Source organism: Choristoneura fumiferana, chromosome 5 (genome assembly GCF_025370935.1).
Source record: "Choristoneura fumiferana chromosome 5, NRCan_CFum_1, whole genome shotgun sequence".
Lineage (NCBI taxonomy): Eukaryota > Metazoa > Arthropoda > Insecta > Lepidoptera > Tortricidae > Choristoneura > Choristoneura fumiferana.
Genome location: NC_133476.1, coordinates 18,581,894 through 18,602,885, shown reverse-complemented (window position 1 = coordinate 18,602,885; position 20,992 = coordinate 18,581,894). Strand labels below are relative to the sequence as shown.

The 20,992-nt window shown below is 37.6% G+C and overlaps 1 protein-coding gene across 1 annotated transcript in view; it reads right to left on the bottom strand.

Moving 5' to 3' along the window:
* The window catches only part of DCX-EMAP (Doublecortin-domain-containing echinoderm-microtubule-associated protein), a 42,602-nt gene extending 29,390 nt beyond the window's left edge, over nucleotides 1-13,212 (bottom strand). The window contains exon 1 of the mRNA XM_074088247.1: nucleotides 12,697-13,212. Within this exon, the coding sequence (XP_073944348.1) occupies nucleotides 12,697-13,212 (516 nt within the window). The remainder of the gene's footprint in view (nucleotides 1-12,696) is intronic.
* Between the last annotated feature and the right edge of the window lie 7,780 nt (nucleotides 13,213-20,992).

Below are 20,992 nucleotides of genomic sequence, written 5' to 3'. Positions count from 1 at the left end.
ACAGACGGAACAGTGCTACGTCGTAGCAACGTTCGTAGCACAAACGGTTAACAAGGACGATTAAAACTTTCGTAGTATACGAGTATCTGATAGATACATTTTCAAAACAAATGACAGCATCAAAAGTAATAAGAATATTATTTTCATAATAATTAAGGGAAAGCTAAAGCCGATATTCTAACGGCACAATATAGTAGTCTTAATCACCAGTTATTTCAATAGCCACACAATAAAGCATTATTTGAGCAGTTAGCGTAATTACACAATTGTAATTTTATGCAAATCTACCGTGACCGTAATGCATTTTCATACAAATTAAATTAGTCACAATGGAGCGCAAACATGAAGGGGGTTTACCATAACACCTTAACTAGAAACACTGTTAAAAGCACTTAAAAAAATTGTATACGTTATAAAACTGTTATATAACACGTCTATGTTATCAGGCACCAGCGCGGGTACTAGACCCAGCTATTGCAAACAGCTGGTCAATTTGCAGCACTAGCAAAACAATAGCATGCCGCTGCATAGCTGACGCAACTACCATCTCACTGACACACCATAAAAGCTCCTATAACTAAGCTCTAAGGCTCGATGTGTGAAAACACAGCTGTTTGCTTGCGGCGGTTGGATTGAGACTAGTCAAAATTTAATACGGCGGCGGAGGAAAGCGGTGGAAAGGGGCAAGGTCGCTCTCAGACCACGCAACCAAGTAACTAAGCTCTTACGCGATGTGGGTGCCTATGTTGATATGTATCGGGACGCTTCGTTACCGCGTCGTGCCGTGAGAGGTCGCGCGATTAGCCAAATACACGCGACGCGATAGCACCTAATTTGAGACCACGCATTATGGTAAAACGTTCGTATGCAAACCTTGAGCCACTTTATTCATCAGAGCTAGAATTAGGGGCGAAGTGTGACGCTTAATGAAGTCTGGATTAAGTATTTCTAGAATTTGCGTCAGTTAAATAAATTTAAATAGTTATATTAAATATAATGACCCGGATAACTCACGTCTTAAATCGAGTTTAGCTCGACATGTTTCGGGCTAATCCGTAGCCCTTCGTCTTCGGAGCAACGCGACTCAGCGGCTGCTGCAACACGCGCACTGCGCGCCGCCGCTCTGCTCGCGCGACTACCCGACGAAACTGACACCGGCACACAACTACCCGCGTTTTCATCATCATTACAACTGTCAAATGTAGGCTATATTGGAGAGACTGGACGAAACGTTTCCACAAGGGTATCGGAGCACATACGTAGTATGAGGAAACAGGACGACAAGGGGTCTGCTGTGGCCGAGCACTCAATGAACTCGGATTCGACGCACTATATCAGATTTGATAAGGTATCTGTACTTGCGAGAGAGAAATTTTTCATTCCGCGGAAAGTGCGTGAAGCCATCGAGATTAGTCGTCGGCCGAATTTCAACCGGGATTGTGGTTGGACGGTACCTCCGAGTTGGAAAACGGTGTTAAATACTCGTGCTGCGTCATCGGTGTGTGTGAACGTACCTTTACAGAGCGATATTGTTAGTGTTGTGTGCTACCCTACATTTGACAGTTGTAATGATGATGAAAACGCGGGTAGTTGTGTGCCGGTGTCAGTTTCGTCGGGTAGTCGCGCGAGCAGAGCGGCGGCGCGCAGTGCGCGTGTTGCAGCAGCCGCTGAGTCGCGTTGCTCCGAAGACGAAGGGCTACGGATTAGCCCGAAACATGTCGAGCTAAACTCGATTTAAGACGTGAGTTATCCGGGTCATTATATTTAATATGAGTGAGTCTCACGGTAGTTTCATGTTCAAAATTTAAATAGTTGTTTTAGTGTCGTTAGGTAACCCTAATTGTTTATTACTGTAAAGCATTTGGAATTTATTTTGGCTAGACGAATAAGTACGAGTACTTAGGTCGAGTAATTAGCCGATTAGAGATTGTATCTGACCTAAATTAATCCTAATCGTCTGAATAAAAAATTGAGTTAACGTAAAAATGTTAGTACCTATGTGAATTTACTACGGTACTTACATATTTTTATATGTTGCACAAGTGTAGATATAAAACATTTTATGTATTCATTAGTGGTTAAGGTACCTAGTAGCCGAAGTGGGTACGAAAAACTCTTGACGGCAAGATTATTACGAATTTTAACCCGAATTCATTTGCAACTTCTACCTACAATATATTTTGGAAACTATTGCTCTACGTGTAGGTGATTTTAAATTTTATAGATTGCCTTACATAGGACGCTCAACAAGGTAAAACCCAGTAAAACCATATTAAATACCCATGTAATGTGCTTACGATCAGCAAAGCTGAACTACCTACTTCGTTCGGCTCATCGTAGATCACCTGATTAGGTAAGAAGTTGAAAATGATTGTCATAAAGTTTTTACAAAGCTAATCTAACAGTCGCCACATGTCTCCATTTGATAAAACCTTTAAAATGTAATACTTACCGTTTCGAATGCACATCGCTTTTGCGAATCCTAACACTGCAGGGCAGCGACGTGGGCTGTCGAAATGAGGCATGTAGGTCACGACAAATAGCCGATTGCAACGAACGTTTGCCTCCAAAAGTAACGGACCATCGAGTTTCTAGCGAGGCCGTGGAAAACACAGACACAGCAAAAGTAGTCTTTGAGGGGCGCGGAGCGAAAATTACCGTGCTACGAATGGTGAGAGAATCGTGCATTAGGTACCTATGTCTTCAGTTGTAATAAGTACATATCTATTTCGCAGTTATTATCAACCTCAACGAATTTTGTCATCACTGACATAAACAAAATTGTTGACAACTTTGGGGATCAAGTTGTTACGGCTCCTCGCCACTGTTCTTTTGTCAAATAAATGTTTATCTTAACATTGGTTCAAGATTGGTTCTGATACTTTTTTGGCGATGGAAACCAATATGAAAATTAAATAAGTATTTGTCAAAGTACTAAAATAGTTAAAAATGACTAATTGACTGGGAAGTTGTACGCTGCGACCTCAAAGTCAAAGTCTAAATTAAAATATGTTCATTTAATTTAGGCTATAGCAAGCATTTATGAATGTCAAAAAAATCTATTACCATCGGGTCGGAAAAACCTGTGTTGAGAAGAACCCGACCAGACACTCAACGAAGTATATTTTTTTTTAAACAAACAATAATTACAATGATTTTCGATGGCTTATAAATAAAAGTTTAGATACACGACGAATACATAACACAACTACATTTTTAACCAAATAGAATAGCTATTTGGATTAAGGGATCGCGAATGCGAATTGAAATTATTAACCCGTCGAGCGATTTGGGGGTGCAAAAAGCGCCTAGCGAAATTTGTCCGGAACTGCGACAGACACACTCACTGAGTGCACCTAGCGCATTTTCGGACAGGTTTCCTTAGGCACACACGTGTGTGCCTAAATCGTTCGACGGGTTAAGTACCTAAAATCCCGAAACGGTACGAAACGAACTTCGTTTGCAAATTTCCGAGTAGCCCCTCAGAGCCTCGCCCAGTCGCTTAGACGCTGCACTATCAACTTATTATACGGATTTTCTTATTAGCTAGCGCTAATATCCTCGTAGTTTTAGAGAACGCTTCTATTCAAGCAGAGTGGAGCGATCTGCAGAATTTGATCAATCTTATTACAGTAAAACTATCGAAAGCGGATTAGAAACTGCCAAGACACTTTAAGGTTTAACACTTCATAGAGCAAGACTTTTTCACAATCTATCCAATAAGTTTTTAAAGCTTTGAATAGATTATAACAGTATGTGAACACTATTAATTTTGAGTTTTATGGATTACCATCATTATTATTCATTATGGACAACATCTTATGGTCGCAAGAGCGACCGCGTTGCCCTATAAAGGGTTAAGTAAGCCAACAGTCGTTATTCGCGATAATATTTTGAACCAGTAACAATTAAGTCAATTTGTAGAGGTCCTACAAATCGGCTTAATATCCGGCACGTCTCGTTGTTTTTTTGATTCAGTATTTGATAGCAATAATGTCATGTCGAAATCGAAGATACACGGATTTTTTCAGTAATAATAACTATTTATATCGAGTAACTTACAATGAAAACTCATTGTCACTACGGTTAAATCCCATGATCCTGTTATAAATGCAAAAGTTTGTAAGTCTGTTTGTTTGTTACTTCATCACGTCTGAACTGAAAACTATCCCGGATAATTGCACAGTTCCCGCAGGATAGCGATAAACGAATTCTGCGTGAACGGAGTGGGGTAACGGCTAGTTTGCATATACATAAGCCTACAACATTTTTCAAAAGCCTTAATAATACTTATTTAGTTACCACTGTCAAATGTTATAGTTATGAAAAATATGTTTTCTTAGTAAGTGATTTTACAAAATCTTATAACTATGATAAATAAATCAAAACTTCATTTCAATTAGCAAGTGACCGCAGTACGCAACACTACGCAATCAAGTAGTAAGTACTTTTACAATATACTGGGTGCACCTGCAAATCACGCTATTGCAGCTATTTACTACACCTAACATTCATTTATTCTCGTTTAACGTGATGACAACTTATTTAATACCCTTTTAAGATGGATGACTTTCCGATGGTCTAGATTTAAAATTGAGTTTTTCTAGACATTTCATAAACCTTGCCTTGCCCTTATCTGGTTATTTATTACTTCCTCAATTTATCGACTTTGACGTTTTAAAAGGGGTCAAGTCAAGATAAGGGTTAGATTATCAAATTAATATTATAAATGCGAAAGTTTGCGAATATGTGTGTATGTTTGTTAATCCTAGACGCTAATACTTGACGTGTTTGGAGGAGAATGGGTAAATTGGCCTATCGGCGGCCACTGATAAAGTTAGATTCATATGAAAGCTAAATAATAACAATACTTTCAATATATCCTACCTACTTTCCGTAGTACAAGGCTATAATAGTAGGTATAAAAATCGGAAAACGGGTTACTTAATCAAAAAAAAGTGGAACTATGCCCATGTTCTGCCCAATGAAGGTACCTCTACCTTTTGCTCTACACTCGTAATTTTTACTTTTCGATTACTCTTCGCCTTTTCTCAATAAATTTGAAACTCTCATAATAAATCGGTCAGCTACTTAAATCTATCTAAATATATAACCTCGTCAAGACATCAGCGTTCTCACGATAAAATTTGTAAATTTTCGACTGGGCATAAAAGAAATAAAAAGAAAAGGTTGCCTGGAAGAGATCGCTCTTAAGCGATAAGGCCGCCTACTGCTCACCTTGTAATTTTTTTTCTCTGTGTATCTGTTTTCTGTATCGCTAACTATGTCTGGTGTACAATAAAGTGTCTTTGTATTGTATTGTATTGTATTGTAAATACTACTAATCTACTCTCGATCCTGAACAAATAAGTTTTAATACCTTGTTTATAACGTATGCCAAAACAAGATGAACAATTAAAAGTCCTTAACCAGCTTTTCCCGTACTCTTTCTCACTCTCGCTCTTAAGTGGTTAAATGTGGCGTTATCTGGTTAAAGGTACCTTGTCGTCGGTTCTAGTTTCCGAGATAACCGCGCTTGAAGTAAAATGTCGAAAAAAATCATTTTTTCCTTTTTTTACTCTATATTAATAAGCAGGGTCTAAATTTTAATTTGACAGAGACACAAGTTTTTAAATCGATTTTTTATGAGTTAAAACATCCCTTAAAGTTTAGTAAGAAAGGTACCTTATTGTCGGTGCCGCTCTTGAATGCTTTCTGTGCGCTCGGTATCGGTTTGGAAGACATGTCGGACGTCGGTACTTTGTCGGCGCGTCATCATCATCATCATCATCATCCTAGCCTATACGTCCCACTGCTAGGCACAGGCCTCCTCTCAGAATGAGAGAGCTTGGGCATTAGTTCCCACGCGGGCCCATTGCGGTGCTTGTCGGCGCGTAAAAAACGTCAAGAATCATCATAAAATGCGTTTAATTAGAGTAAGGTAAATCATCAATAACTGGCCACCCTTAAGCGGTAGCCAGTTAGGCCCTTATTACACTAGCGATTTGCGGGCGAGTTGAAAGCGAGGTGAGCGCGCAGCGAGTTCGCTTCGAGCGCGTAACGATTTCACCGCGAGCATGAAACGATATCGCCGCGAGCGCGCAACGATGTCGCTGCGAGTTCGCTGCGTTAGCGCCGAAGACGCCCTATTTATTATACGAAAGTCTACAATATGGCGTTTTTGGCGCTAAAGCAGCGAACTCGCCATGCGCTCGCAGCAGCGACATCGTTGCGCGCTTGCGGCGAAATCGTTATACGCTCGCAGCGAATTCACTGCACGCTTGCCTCGCTTTCAACTCTCCCACGAATCGCTAGTGTGATAAGGCCCTTATTGACTATTTACGCCAATTTGTCTTTTTTTTATTCGACTGGATGGCAAACGAGCAAGTGGGTCACCTGATGGTAAGAGATTACCACCGCCCTTAGACACCTGCACCACCAGGGGATTGCAGATGCGTTGCCAACCTAGAGGCCTAAGATGGGATACCTCAAATGCCAGTAATTTCATAGGCTGTCTTACTCTCCACGCCGAAACACAACAATGCAAGCACTGCTATTCACGGCAGGATTAGCGAGCAAGATGGTGGTAGCAATCCGGGCGGACCTTGCACAAGGTCCTACCACCTGCTGGTCTTTAGAGGTTGATTTATAGTAATAATAATAACGATTAATAGTTACAACTACAAATCAAAAGCATTTTTTTAGATCTTATTCTTAACTATGTCACTAAACATTTTACGTCCGACAATAAGGTACCTTTTCAAATACGTTAATCATTTAGTGTGTTGAGACAAAATTATAGGTTTTTGGTAAGAGTTCTAATACTACAGTGTTCTTGAATTAAGACTATTAAAATTAATCGTAAGTTATTAGTCGTTTTCAAATGATATCACTTCATAATCACTAAATATTTTACCACCGACGATAAGGTACCTTTTAGAAAATATATAGTGATTGTACCAACTTTTTACTAAACTTTACCTTGAATTTTGAGACTGAAAAAACTAGTTTTTTAAGATTTGTTGAGTTAATTTGGTCTCATTTGGCTATGTTTTAGCGTACTAAATATAAAAGTTTGTTGATTTTGACTGTTTAATTACATTTGTAAACAACAAAGTTATTTTTGTTAAAGTATTTTTTTATATAATAAACAACGTAATTCAAAACGGAGTAGTTCTTATTTAGTGTCCATTTACGCATAATATTTTTTCCTTCGATAAAATCCAATGGAAATATACTATAAATAGAAAAAAATGTAAAAAATCCATCAACCTTTTTTTTTTACTTTATGCACTTTGGCAAGGTAAACTATAGGAAAACCGTTGTCCAATTACAAAATTGTTCTTGAAACCTGAAAGCCCGTACAATCTACTCCTCAAATAGCATGTCATCTATGTAACTTCCAACAATAACATACTTTTATTGGGTGTATAAGTTTGAATTCAATTTTCTCATAATCACCTTTTCTGGCTTTTGAGCTTCAACATTTTTAAAAAAAATATCTATTAAACCTACATGCATGTTTCTTACATGGTTCGATAGCTAAATGTATGTAGATTATGGGGATATCAATAACTCAATACCGACAACAAGGTACCTTTTCCCAGATAACGCCACAAATACATTTCCAAATTTGTATGTGAAAAATTCGTTGCTAATATCAAAAGATGTCTTTGAGTGCGCTATGGTTTTTACCCAACGCAGTGGTGTGTTCACGCTTGCTTTACAAAAACTAAACACGAGTGTGAACGTTGCCCTGTGCGCATATTAAGTGCAAGGTGGTGCATTGCCCTCGGGTGTCGTTGCCAAGTCGACTGTAGGTACTATAGGTACAAATTGTTATATAGAGGCAGGATTTCAGGAATTGCTGATATGAGTGCGTTTTTGCTAAGAAATACCAGACATGTATTTTATTTTCAAGAAAAACCTTTTGTTTTTTATTGTACAGAACACATATGTATACTCGAATTACCTCTAGACAGTGTCGGATCAAGACTAGGTACTTGATACCCGATGCAATCTGCGTCCGTGTTACTGTGTCTTTAATTTTTTGTGTACCAAGATGTGATATACTCTAATCTAAAACCCTATCGAAGCAATTGGGTATTGTCAATCAAACAAAAAAATACAAAAAGTAAGCTCAAAATTCAGGAGTCTCGCACGGCGTGACGTTACATGGAACTTAAATTGGCTTTAACTTGATATTTTTTTGATTAATTTTCAAAAGGAAAAATACGTGTCCAACTTTCGGATACTTCAACTGACGGATTATCTAATTAAGATTTTTAAGGACATTAGTCTATTGGCTAATATAAGTACTTAAATCTTACGGACGGAACTCTAGATTCTCTATGTGCTCAAAGAAAATTCAACTATGTATAGTGCGTCTGAACATCAACTTTCAGTCGTCTCTTTTAAACTGTGCTCTTATGTACCCATAGCATCAAAAACGGGTTCAAATACAAGTCCATTCAGCTTTTTAATTTACTTTCATGTTTCTGATAAAGGTTTCGCGCTCAATGTCTAGACTAGCATTTTTCTAGGTCTTAATTTTCGGTAGTTAGAAACATTTGCATGTTAAAGAAGCCGAATCTAGGACATACAGTGAATACAAATGTGAAAATTATTTTCTATTCATTCTTTTGAAATATTACAATGTGACGAGTCATGCGATTTGCCAAAATTAATTTGAGTTGTTGATATTTTTGACGTTTTTAGATACATATAAAGCGCTACATGTTAAAGGTTGTTTAGGTTGCCTGGAAGAGATCGCTCTTAACTGATAAGGTCGCCTATTGCTTACCTTGTATTTTTTTTTCTCTGTAGCTGTTTTCTGTATCGCTTACTAGTCTTTGTATTGTATTGTATTGTAATTTTTGTCTAACGATAAATGAAGTAAAGAACAATAGAATAGCTATCATTAACGTACATGTATACATTTGTAGAGCAATTAAAACGACGACTAAAATAAGACGACCGGAGAGCCAAGTTTTTACTTCAGATATCCTGACAATGAAACTTGAAATTCCGGGTGCGAACCCCGTTCGAAGCAGATATACTTATAATATTTCTTCTAACATATTCAAATGACAAATGCCAAACTGACGTAACTAGAGTCCCTCTCACTGTTACGCGAATTATCGATACTTTTGCATGTACCTAGTCACTGATGTATTAAACTGTACCTAGTGTCAAAAGTGTCAATAGCATTATATTTTAAAATATAATTTATTCGACCCTTGGAGTGTCACTTTCCGACTTGCAAATTAAAAATAAGCTCATTTATTTTACCGCTAATATTAAAGAGAACAAATATTATAGTAAACAAACCTAAACTAACACAGTATATACATCAAAACTAAACTGAAAAAATAGCAACTAAAAATTTAACACATTAAGTTACAAATAAATGAAAAAAGTAGGAGAATTAAAATTAATTTAAAAATACAAAACTATCGCAGTTGACCCGCGGCAAGGATCCCAGGATACTGGGAGTATTGCCACCCTGGATCGCGAGACTTAGCCGTTGGGCAAAGTAGGAGCCAGCCCTGAGATCACCAGTGGCATGGACCAACCTTGTGGACAACTCCTTGCACAGTTTACCGCTTTTATTTTTAACGATAACCCTCACCTCTAGCAATTGTGGCCTATTGAAACAACACTTGTAAAGCCGTTCATTAAATAAAGTAAGTTAATATAACACAGTGCCTTCGCAGTAACTTAACAATTTGTTAGGAGAATTCAAATATTCGAACAATCAGCAGTTTTAATGTGATTTAATTTTTTCAAGCATTATATCTCTGTTGGAAAAAAAAATTAGCTATCGCCTTATAAAGTTACATAATCATTATATGTCATTTGAATCATGTTAGAAAAAAAATATAACAAAAAACTATAAAAAACCTTGAAAATAATTTTCTACCAGCCTGAAGTCGGTGCCTCAGTACGAGCCAGCAGGAGTGATTGAAGCCCAATATACTCGTATAGTTGTAGGTGAGGTAGACGATTATATATAGGTCCACTCCTGCTGGCTCGTGCTGAGGCACCGACTTCAGGCTGGTAGAAAATTATTTTCGTGGTTTTTTGTAGTCGGTTCAATTTTTTGTTATATTTTTTATTTTATTTAAAATAGTCTTGTTTATTATCCTTATTAAAATGTTGTAAAAAGTTCGATTGTAAAGAAGGTGTACTTCGGTAGTCTATTTAATTGCATGGTTGCCATTGTACAAAAAAATGATAAGTAAATGCAGTAAAATCCATTTGGTTTAGGTACAGTCAAGGGCAAAGATATCGACACGGCCCAAGTTGCAAAAATATGTATACACGGCCTTAATGTTAAGTGCATAGAGTCGCGTATACATATTTTTGCAACTTTGGCCGTGTCGATATCTTTGCCCTTGACTGTACTAAAGCTTCGTTAAAGTATAAGATTTAAAAAAATCCTTGATGAGCTTCCGTTATTTCAATTTTAAATAAACCAGCGTTATGATTGACATTTTTTTCTAACTAGAGTAGTTCCCAGAAGCTGGATCTAGCCCTCATGTCGAAATTCTAAGAAAGCTCAGCTTTACTATTGCCCTATAGAGCTGTTTAACATACAAATTGATAATAGCATCAATTTCCTGACCCGCCATGCGTGCAGCCTACATCCCCCTTGAATTAAATTAAACCCTGCGATTATTCCTACCAAATTTCCACAATAGTATTTAGGTAATTTACTTGCAATTAGTTACCTTATCGAGTATTAGGTAAAACAAAAATTTTGGTTATATGTAATCAACATGCAAATAAGAGACGGTGCGTGCTTATCCAGTGGCCCACATCTGGACAAGGCCGCGACCTCGTCTCCACTGTTCTACGGCACACGACATTTTCACGCCGAAGTTTATTGAAGCAGATGACCTTATGGTAATTGAAATGGTAATCTTCGGTAAGACCTTTAGTAGCGGAAACTGAGTTCGGTAACGGCTCCAGCTTATGAGGTGCTTAGTGCAGTAGTAAAGTGTCGTTTGTAATAATAGACCAAGACTTAATAATAATGTGCCACAATTTGGGAATTTACATTATTAATATGGTTTGTATACAATGCCACGGGGGTAATTTTTAGATTTAATTAAGTTTCAAGTTTTTATTTTTATGTATTTTATCAATTATCGTTACTGCTAGAGAAAATGTTGTACATGCATAGAATTATGTTTATATTATTAATTTTGATTTGAAGATGTTTAATTACATATGGTCTCTGCATCTTAGTAGGTGTTACGAGGTCTTATTCAAATCAAACAAATGATAACGTGGAACTGTTCAATTAAGAAGGAAAGTGAATTTATTATCTTAATATTGTGCGTATTTTAAAGGTGACATCCACTAGGTAGGTGTGATCAAGCTCGAAAATAGTCTCTACATTTTAGTAGTACAGTCACTACATACACACAAACATCACGCTTGTATTCCCAAATGGGGTAGGCAGAGCACACGAAACGTTACCGCTTTGGAGCCACTTTTAGCAATTTTAGGTTATAAGATTGACAAAAACGGTACAATAGTGACAGGTTGCTAGCCTGTCACCTACAGTATACCTAAACCTATATCCTCAGTCGCCTCTTACGACATCCACGGAAGAAATGGAGAGGTGTAATTCTAACCCGACACCACACGAGTAACACAGTACAGTCACTACCTTGTCACTATATCTTCGGAGATAGTGCAAATCCGCTTAGCTAACATACGTAAATACCGAGTAAATGCACTACGATTTACAAGAGATAGTTTTACCATCATACCTATTTGTTTTATTTGAACCAATTTTAGAAAGAAAGAAAAAAATACATTTATTTAACGCCATAAAAACATCGCAATTAACTTAACAAGAACAAAGACAAGACATACATGACATGATTGAAAATTGGCTAAATTTTTCACATAATGTATACTCGACAGCGGCACAAAATTTGGCCCACTCTACTTACAAAATGACCTATTACTACTGCATACATTTGAGGGCCAGATTTTATGCCGCTCAGTATACTTATTTACTTACTCGGAATTATCCAATGTAATAAGCGAATTAGTTGCACTGTCCTCGAAGATTTGCCTACTTTCCAGCATAAAGTGGAAGCAAAAAAGTAGTGAAATGTAATTATATCTTTGACTCGACTGTAGCTAGGTACTTGAGCTATTTTGTTTTTCCGCGATAATGTTGTAACAAGGACAACACATTGATACTTAGCAGAGATTTTGATATTTCATGTTTGTCAATGAAACGGGTAAATATCGACTGGTCGAAAATTGTTAGTCATAATGTAATGTTTACCTAATATAATTTTTCAGAATTGTTATAAAACAAAACTAACCTAACCTATAGAGTTCTACAGGATGACCATTTAAAAATTTATGAAAAATTTACGGTTTCAGCGGGGACAAAAATTATGAATAACAATAATTATGCCCAACATTACATTACGACTTATAAAATTATGACAGTCGAAAGGATCCCAAATTAAACACGTGTTCATAATGGAAACGTATTCTAGCACTGCTAACTTTTTGTGGCCAGAATCGTTTCATATTCTATTTGCACAGTAGGTCACGCAATATTTTACCGATTTTACTTACCTTACCTAACCTAACCTCATTTTACAAATTAAAGAAGCATGATTCAACAATGTTAAAAGGGTTTTACCTACTTAATCTTACCTTAAAAGTCTTGTAGGAAGACACGACGTAGGAAGCCCCATCCTCAAGCTCTTCCAGCCTGTATTTTCTATCGCCATCCATTCCAAAAATGAATCTAGCGCCCCTCGGGAGCTCCAGCCTTTCAGACAGTCTATCCAACAGGGCATCCATGGAAGCCAGGTCCCTGCCAGGTTTGAAGCGGAACTCAACTCCGGGATGAAAAGGATCGCCATTTCTATAGAAAGTCACGCGTCTAGCCTTCCAGAAGTTGAGGTTAGCGTAGCGGCTCGCCGGTTCCACTCTTCCGGGGCGCGTGGTCGCTTCCGAGGCTTCGGATATGTCGTCGGGGCGTTGCGGCGGGGAGGCCGGGCGCGAGGAGCGCCAGTCGCCGGGCTCGCGCTCGTCGTCGGACGGCGGCTCGGCGGCGGCGGGCTCGGGTGCCGGCGGGGGCTCCGCGGCCGGCGCGGGCTCCGCCGCAGCCTGCGAACGAGAACGCAGTCGCTGATGGCGCGGCCGGCCCACCAACCGACGCGACATCCCTCGCGACCTCCCGCGAGCGGACTGGACGCCGCACGGCCCTACACGCTTCCAATCAACTAATAGAGACACTTGTCTATACTCTAAGCTATCTACGCCCCATTCATAAAGTCTATTCACGTGTGTAAGTGATTGATAGCGTCTGCACACACTAGCTGTCGACGCGTTTAGGGGTGCGTCGGGCCTAATTGCGTAACACTTGTGTTTACTTGGCGAGGGCTTAGAAGTGAATGGCCATGATTTGTGGGACTTAAAGCATGACTTCATTGTTTTGTAAGTTGGGCGTGATTTTGGAATGATTTGTCATATAATAAGCGACCAGTCATCGATGGTTTGCGGATAAGCCTGACTTAACGAGCGAGGTGACTAAGTAAATCCAGTCACGATTGACTTAATTTACAGCTGGAAAAAAGCTGGTCATATAAAGCTTTGAATCTCATGATTAAGAATAGGTAGTTGAACTAGATGACTGCACTACACCCAACTACTAAAAACTTAATTATAAAGTAACTTAATCCTCAAATGCTAAACGACATAAAATGTAAGAAAATTTTCAAACATAACCTACCTTTATAGACCTACTTTAGTGCTAGGCACCATAAGTAAGTATGTAAAGTTTTAATTTGGCATATCACTTTTCATCACTTTTGTTATTTGATCAGAAATTAGAATAATAATTAATTTAACACCTCTAATGCTGCACAAATGACGGGCTAGTGATACGACTTGTGTTATATGAATATTGTGTCTATCTCTCTGTAGTGTGTATCTCTCAGGATTATTATTAATTATTATAATTTAGGAATATATACAAAATAATTAAATATAGAAACGTCTATATCTACTAAACCGAATTGGATCAAAATCTTAGAAACATCCTGACGACGGCATTATTGTTTTAATTTTATGAAATAAAAATATCTTAACGTGTGTATTTCAATATCAAATCGGTTTAACTCTAGTCTAACATGCTTAATAAGTATCAATAAACTCACCACAACAGCAGCAGCCATATTTTCCTCTGACGTCATCAACAATTAACGAATGAACATCACAGCAAACACAAAAACAATCGAATACTGCAATGACAATTGAAAAGCGGGAACGCGACGAATTCGCGAGCGAACGCACGAGTAAGCTACCGTCAAGTGCGCAAACTGCTTTATACGGTTTCATACACTGTTGACATACTTTTGAGTGAGTAAATTAATTTATTATGCAAATATAATTTGAATGGAAGGATGTCGAGAGTCGTCCGGTTATGTTTTGTGAACGGAACCGAGTGAGGAGCGAAAGGACGCGGCGGGGCGGGCAGCGCACCCGAGTGCGTTGGGTTGGTGGGGTTAGATGTGAAAATGAGGTTTTTGATGTGGGTTTTTATTATTTTATTTTAAACTTTAATAGGAACTAGGTAGTACTTTCGTTTCAAAGTGTTTGGATATTTTCACTTCTGTAATGTTGATGGAGCGAAATATTCAAATCGACGAAGGAAAAACCAACAGCGTACGTTGTATACCTATCTAGTGAAATGCAAAAATTAGTACCTATTCGAAATACTCAAAAATATGTTACCATGACTACATTTTCAAAGCGTTGGATAGACTCGACTGTACCTGTGCGATGATGTTAAGTAATAAACATTTCTTGTGTAAAATTGTAGATACTAACATACGAAATAGTCACAATTAATTTTGAAGAAAACTTCCTGTTATATGCTGTCTAATATGAATGATGTATTTTTTATCTTAATTATCAACAACGGAATATTATTAAAAATAGTAAAAGTAATATTGATGTTTTTTTGTATCAAAAATACAAACTGAGACATGGATGCACAGAAAAACCAGAAAAAGCGAGACCAGCGCTGGGAATCGAACTCAGGTCCTCAGCAATCCGTGCTGCGTGCTATAACCCCTACACCACCGCTGGACAGGAGTCTAGACACAAATTTCTACTATGCACACATATCTCAGGTTGCATTTTTCTAATACGCTACTTCACTCAGTTTGTATTTGTAAAAGTAACAAATTCGGAGTTGAAATGAAAATACAAAAAGACTCCAATAAACCAATCCTGCATGCCAGGTTCTAGTGGCTGTAATGCGCAACAAACGTTTCAATTTTATACCTACGTCTTACTCACTTTCTCGCAATAAATAATTAATTAATTGATTGATAAATTGTGTTTAGTATACCGGGTGTGATCAATATGAGCAAATAATTAAAACATAGATCATACTCGTCAAACTGAACAACATTAGTTTTTATTTATTTTTATTTGACTGAATGGCAAACGAGCAAGTGGGTCTCCTGATGGTAAGAGATCACCACCGCCCATAAACATCTGCAACGCCAAGGGTATTGCAGATGCGTTGCCAACCTAGAGGCCTAAGATGGGATACCTCAAGTGCCAGTAATTTCACCGGCTGTCTTACTCTCCACGCCGAAACACAACAGCGCAAGCACTGCTGCTTCACTGCAGGATTAGCAAACAAGATGGTGGTAGCAATCCGGGCGGACCTTGCACAAGGTCCTACCACCTGCAAACCTGCTAGTTCAGCGGCTTTTAAAAATAATTCGTACGTCGTTGTTATTACACTTTTAAGTTTATTCGAAGAAGCAATGTAAAGCAAAATGCATGATGTTTGTAGCGTGACAGGCGACGTCAGTTGTGTTCTAGGATGGCGTACATTGATAGCAGTATCTAATTTGTATGAAAAAAGGAAGATTCAAAGACGCCATTATTTTTAAAAGTCGCTGAACTAATGTTGTTCAGTGTGACGAGGATGATCTATGTTTTAATTTTTTGCTCGTATTACAGGCCACACCCGCTATACAAGCGTAATAATAGTAGTATAAGCGGGAAGTAGGTTTTTTAAATTCAAATTTATAAAATAGTTAGACCTGAGAAAAAGGTATAAGAATGGGCAGTCTTACATCAGTGTTTTACGTCTACTTTGACAAAACTTCGTAAAATATTCCAATATTTTTTTAAGCCGTCGCGTCTCCTTTCTAACAGCTTCAGGCCAATATGTATTTGCCAAGAGTTTCAAACAAATTGGAGCTGATTGCATCGTAGTTTTAAAGAAAAATAAATACAAAACCTTCCCACCAGCCCTACTGAGTTAACGCAAGCGGCGTCCCCCGGTCAACATAGAGCATAGCTGGCATAACTATGTAGATGTAGTCGGCTGTAGTTTTTCACCTCTCGCTCGGTGTTTGCCCCTTTTTATGACTACCAATTACCGTGGTGGTTTTTTCTTTATGTATCGGTAATGAGTTTGGGAAGAAATACTTAGCGGATTTTATGGATGGTATTTAGCATGAAAAAAACAGTAACTCTGTAACCTATTCATCAAATTGTACGGTTTTACGTTACTATAGAGCTACAACACCTTTGTAATTATTTTCTATGGCTGTCTGTTACTTATAATAGACTTTATAGAACCAATGGTCGCATAAGCGGAGTTACAGTTTTAATTACCTGTCGTTTCTCATAGGTTTGGTCTACTATACAGCTAGGTAGGTTTTTGAGTTGCCACTGGAAAGTTGTTAGTGATCGTACTCTTAATTTTTTTTAGGGTTCCGTACTTAAATTAGCAAAAATAGAACCGTTATAGGTCCGTTTGTTAAGCCCTTTTTCTCAGGAACACCTGTAGATATTAAGTCAACGTAAGCTTCGGAGTCAGCGTAATCAAAAGATACAGCCATTAAATAAGGTGTTTCTATGCAAATGACGGGGAATCAAAACCTATAGGATACTTTCAGTAGTCCTAGAAACTTGAAATTTGGTATAAAGGTAGCTCTAATAGCGTGATCAGTAAGAAAAGTCTGAAAAATCTTCATTTTTACGTCCGTCTGTCTTTGTCAGTAACCATTTGAAGTAACTCTACACTGCGTCATTTTAATTATCTATGAGAAAGAGAGGGGCTGAGGGGCTCTACTAACACTGAATATTCATAATTCTATGAGGGTGAAGACCAAAAAGTAGCACACCTTAACGCAGGTAGTTAGAATTACTATCACTTTTTTTCCATTGTGACACAAAAAATATGGACAATTTATTTGTACAGAACCTTCAGTACGCGAGTCCGAGCCGCACTTGGCAGGGTATTTTATATATTGCCGTAGGTTTTTTAAACCCAAGTGCCTTGTAGCATGGAAAATGAAGTTTTCAAATTTATATTTACATAAACTAAAGTATCATGCAAACCTGTAATCGATGGAATGCTACATACGTCAGTCAAGCAGATCGATATAACTCTTTTGTAAAATATATAGATTTTTGTTGAGCCATGGGCTAGCGTTATCGAAAGAAAGTGATTTTTTGATACAAATGCATTGCAGTTGCAGTTTAATGTTATGCAATAATATGTCACTTAAAATTAGTTAAAGTAACCCCATATTGTATACTTATATGAATGTAGACTTATTATATTGGGTTCTTCTGAAGATTTTTTTCATTCTGTTAACTTCTTGTTGTCTTACGAGTTAGATATCTATGATATTGTCTTGGTCCATTTTGTTCAATTAAAAAGAGCCGGCTGTTCTTTATTTTACATAAAACGACAGGATCTTAACAATGAGCGGTGAACTAAATAATATTCGAAATTATTCCATCAATGTAAATATTAGGGCTTCTTCAGTCGAAGCGTTGTGGGTTCTCAGTCTACGTAATTCAATATACCTCATGAGGTAGTCCGTTGGTACATGCAGACTTTTAGAAGTAGAAATGATTTGGAAGTTTTGAAACCTTAACTTACATATTTTCTTACGTACGAACATTGCAAGTTAAATAAAAGCGTGTAAAAGTGGTAGACCGTGTCATTTATTGTGGCATTATAAGAAGGCCTTTGTCTAACAGAGCAGCGGACTTGAACTTATGTGGTTATGTTTATAATTGAACAGATTCGTTCAGCGCATTCGAACGCATGAATTCGGATTTATTCGGTCAGTGCCCTAGTACCAACGCTTTTTAAGCCAGAGTGGCAGTGTTAAGCTTAAGCGGTAATCGCATGACGTTGAGTTGTGGCTTTATGATAGGCGGCGGAATCAGCGGGTCGTTAAGATAGCTTGTGGCTTTTGAAGTGTGCCAAACTATGACAGTAAATGCTAACCTACGATTAGAAGTGAAGTTAGTTTTGAATAACTCAATTATCATCTCGGCCTATACAGCCTGTTACTGGCAGCCAGGCTTCTATTAAAGGAGGTTAAAGCAACGTTTTTCTGTAACTTAAATAAGACATTAATTTAATAAATAACTAAACTAAAATTCAGACATTGTTAACTTTCTAACAAAATTATAATTTCCAGTAATGTATTAGTAGTACTATAATATACGGCCCACAGCTGGGCTCAAGCCCAATCAATTCATCAGTCGCTTTTTAACTCCCGACAAAAAAAAGGAGTGTTGATATAATATGTAAGTCTGACGCCAATTTCTTTCTGTTTTGTATGTCATTGTAGCTCTTAAACGGATAGATTAATTTCAATGAGCTTTTTTTAACGTGAGTTCCTTGGCGGTAGTTTTAAGCTATGTTTGATTAAAATTGATTCGTCTGTTTTTGAGATATTGCTTTGAAATGACAATGTTAGGCATTTTCGATTTTTCTATGTTGGTAAAGTTATTAATGAAACTGGTCGAAAAGTAGCGGCGTTAGGGTAGACCGCGGTGGGGCGACCGCCCAGGGCGCCGGACTTAAAAGGGCGCCTGAAGCCTATATACCTTCTAGAAAATTCTCAAAAGTTGGGGGAGCCGTGGAAATCTCGCCCTGGGCGCTGGAAGTGCTGAAACTGGCACTGCGAGATGTTGTGTTTATGAGACGGAATAAATATAATAAGTAAGTAATATGTAGATCTAGAAGCGTCATTCACTTAAACTCAGATCCGTAGTCTAACTAAACTACCACAGTTAATTTCCCTCGTTATACGGAAAACTAGGTTCATTTTAGGGTTTCGTATCCTACAAGGAACATTTATACTTAGTTTCACCATGTCCGTCGGTCCGTCCGTCCGCGACTTAGCTTAGAGTCTTGTTACTTAGTGCTAGGGAGCTGATTTTGCATGTAATGGTACATAGTACCATCAGCCAATTATGTGGTCTATCAATTTTTAAACAAGTTCCTATCAAATGGATGTCACTAAAGTCGAACTTTCAAGTTGACAGACACGTCTATTGGCATTATTGTTTTGTGACATGCAAACGATTATCAACTTTAGGGTGGTAGACCACATATTTGGCTGATGGTACCTACCAGTTAGTAAGCCATCCTGGATGAGTAGAAGTTTGATGGCCGAATCGCCATCAATGAAACGAGGCCAAGATGTCGATTACTGGTCAAAGTTTGTATATTTAGTGCTTTTATCAAAAATTATGATGATGGTGATAGTGATAGTGATAATGACGGTGATTGTGATGTGATGATGATGATGATGGTAAGGGTGTTGATGATAGTGATGATGATTAATGGTGATGGTGATGATGATGATTGTTAGTACTGGTGATGATGAAATTCATTTATGGTGACGATGATGATGATGATAGAATAGAATAGAATAGAAAACGTTTATTCGCATTTCGCAAATTACATAAACACAAAATAAAAAAATGATGATGGTTGATGCTGATGATGATTGTTAGTGATGGTGATATTGACGGTGATGATGATGATGGTTTATGATCATGGTGATGATGATGATAATGATGACATGGACCCATTTTAAAATAAGTAGGTACTAGTTAAATACACCCAATACTGCCGCTCGGCCCGCGCGGTTTGTAACAGGTTCCAAATTTTTAAAGGAACCCGTTACTGACCAGTAGATAAGTAAATTTTATACTGATTTACTGGACAGTGCGAGGAGGTACAAGGTGGGACTCTAGCCCAGTCTCCAGAATGTGTTACTTTCTTCGACGTTTTTGATGATGTCATATGGCAACATTTCATACTATTTTTGAGAAAATCATAACCACGTGGACAAAGTAGGAAATGTATGGAATCACAAACATTATAGGTATAAGTTTGTTTTAAATAATTGTTCAATTTAGGGTCCCGTTTGCAAAGTATTATAGTTTAAATTATTATGATGTCAATTTTTGTTAGTTGGGTGTCCCCGTACTAGCTAAACCTTCAGCTAAAAAAAAACTGTTGGAAAAACTGTAGGTACAAAAAGTTAAAAGAAAACCATCACAGCTTAGCAAGCTTTACAAGTTATACGAGTAATAGTCAATCAAAACTTAACATTGAATATTTGACGCATTTTAGTACGGAACCCTACCCTGCTCGTGGCCCGACACAGACTTGGCTGCTTTTTTCTAATGAAGTGTATTTCAGTTTCAGTACGGAACTTTAATCTGTTATTAAACCCTGTTTAACCGCTATGTAACATGAAACGGCACATGCTTGCGATCATAAACTGAATTTGCAACTACTTATGCATAGCGAGAAAATTGACGTTAAACTAAAGTTCAGGCCAAACGTAGAGTAATTTTGGTTAATTATATATATTTAGTATTTTTTTTAAGTTTGCTTGCACACGTGGGATTTGTATAAAGTTAAATGTATTTGAGTTTAAATAAATCTGTAAGACGTGACAACACTTTGCTTTATGTTTTTGCCAAACAAATGAATACAAATAAATACATAACATTGCATTACATGAAGCTGAAAATTCGTTCAGTATGGAGCAAAAAAAAATCTAGATTAATATTTTACAATAATTGATTGAATACGGCTTTACTTTGTGGAGGTATATTTCGATGAATCAGGATGAATCACATG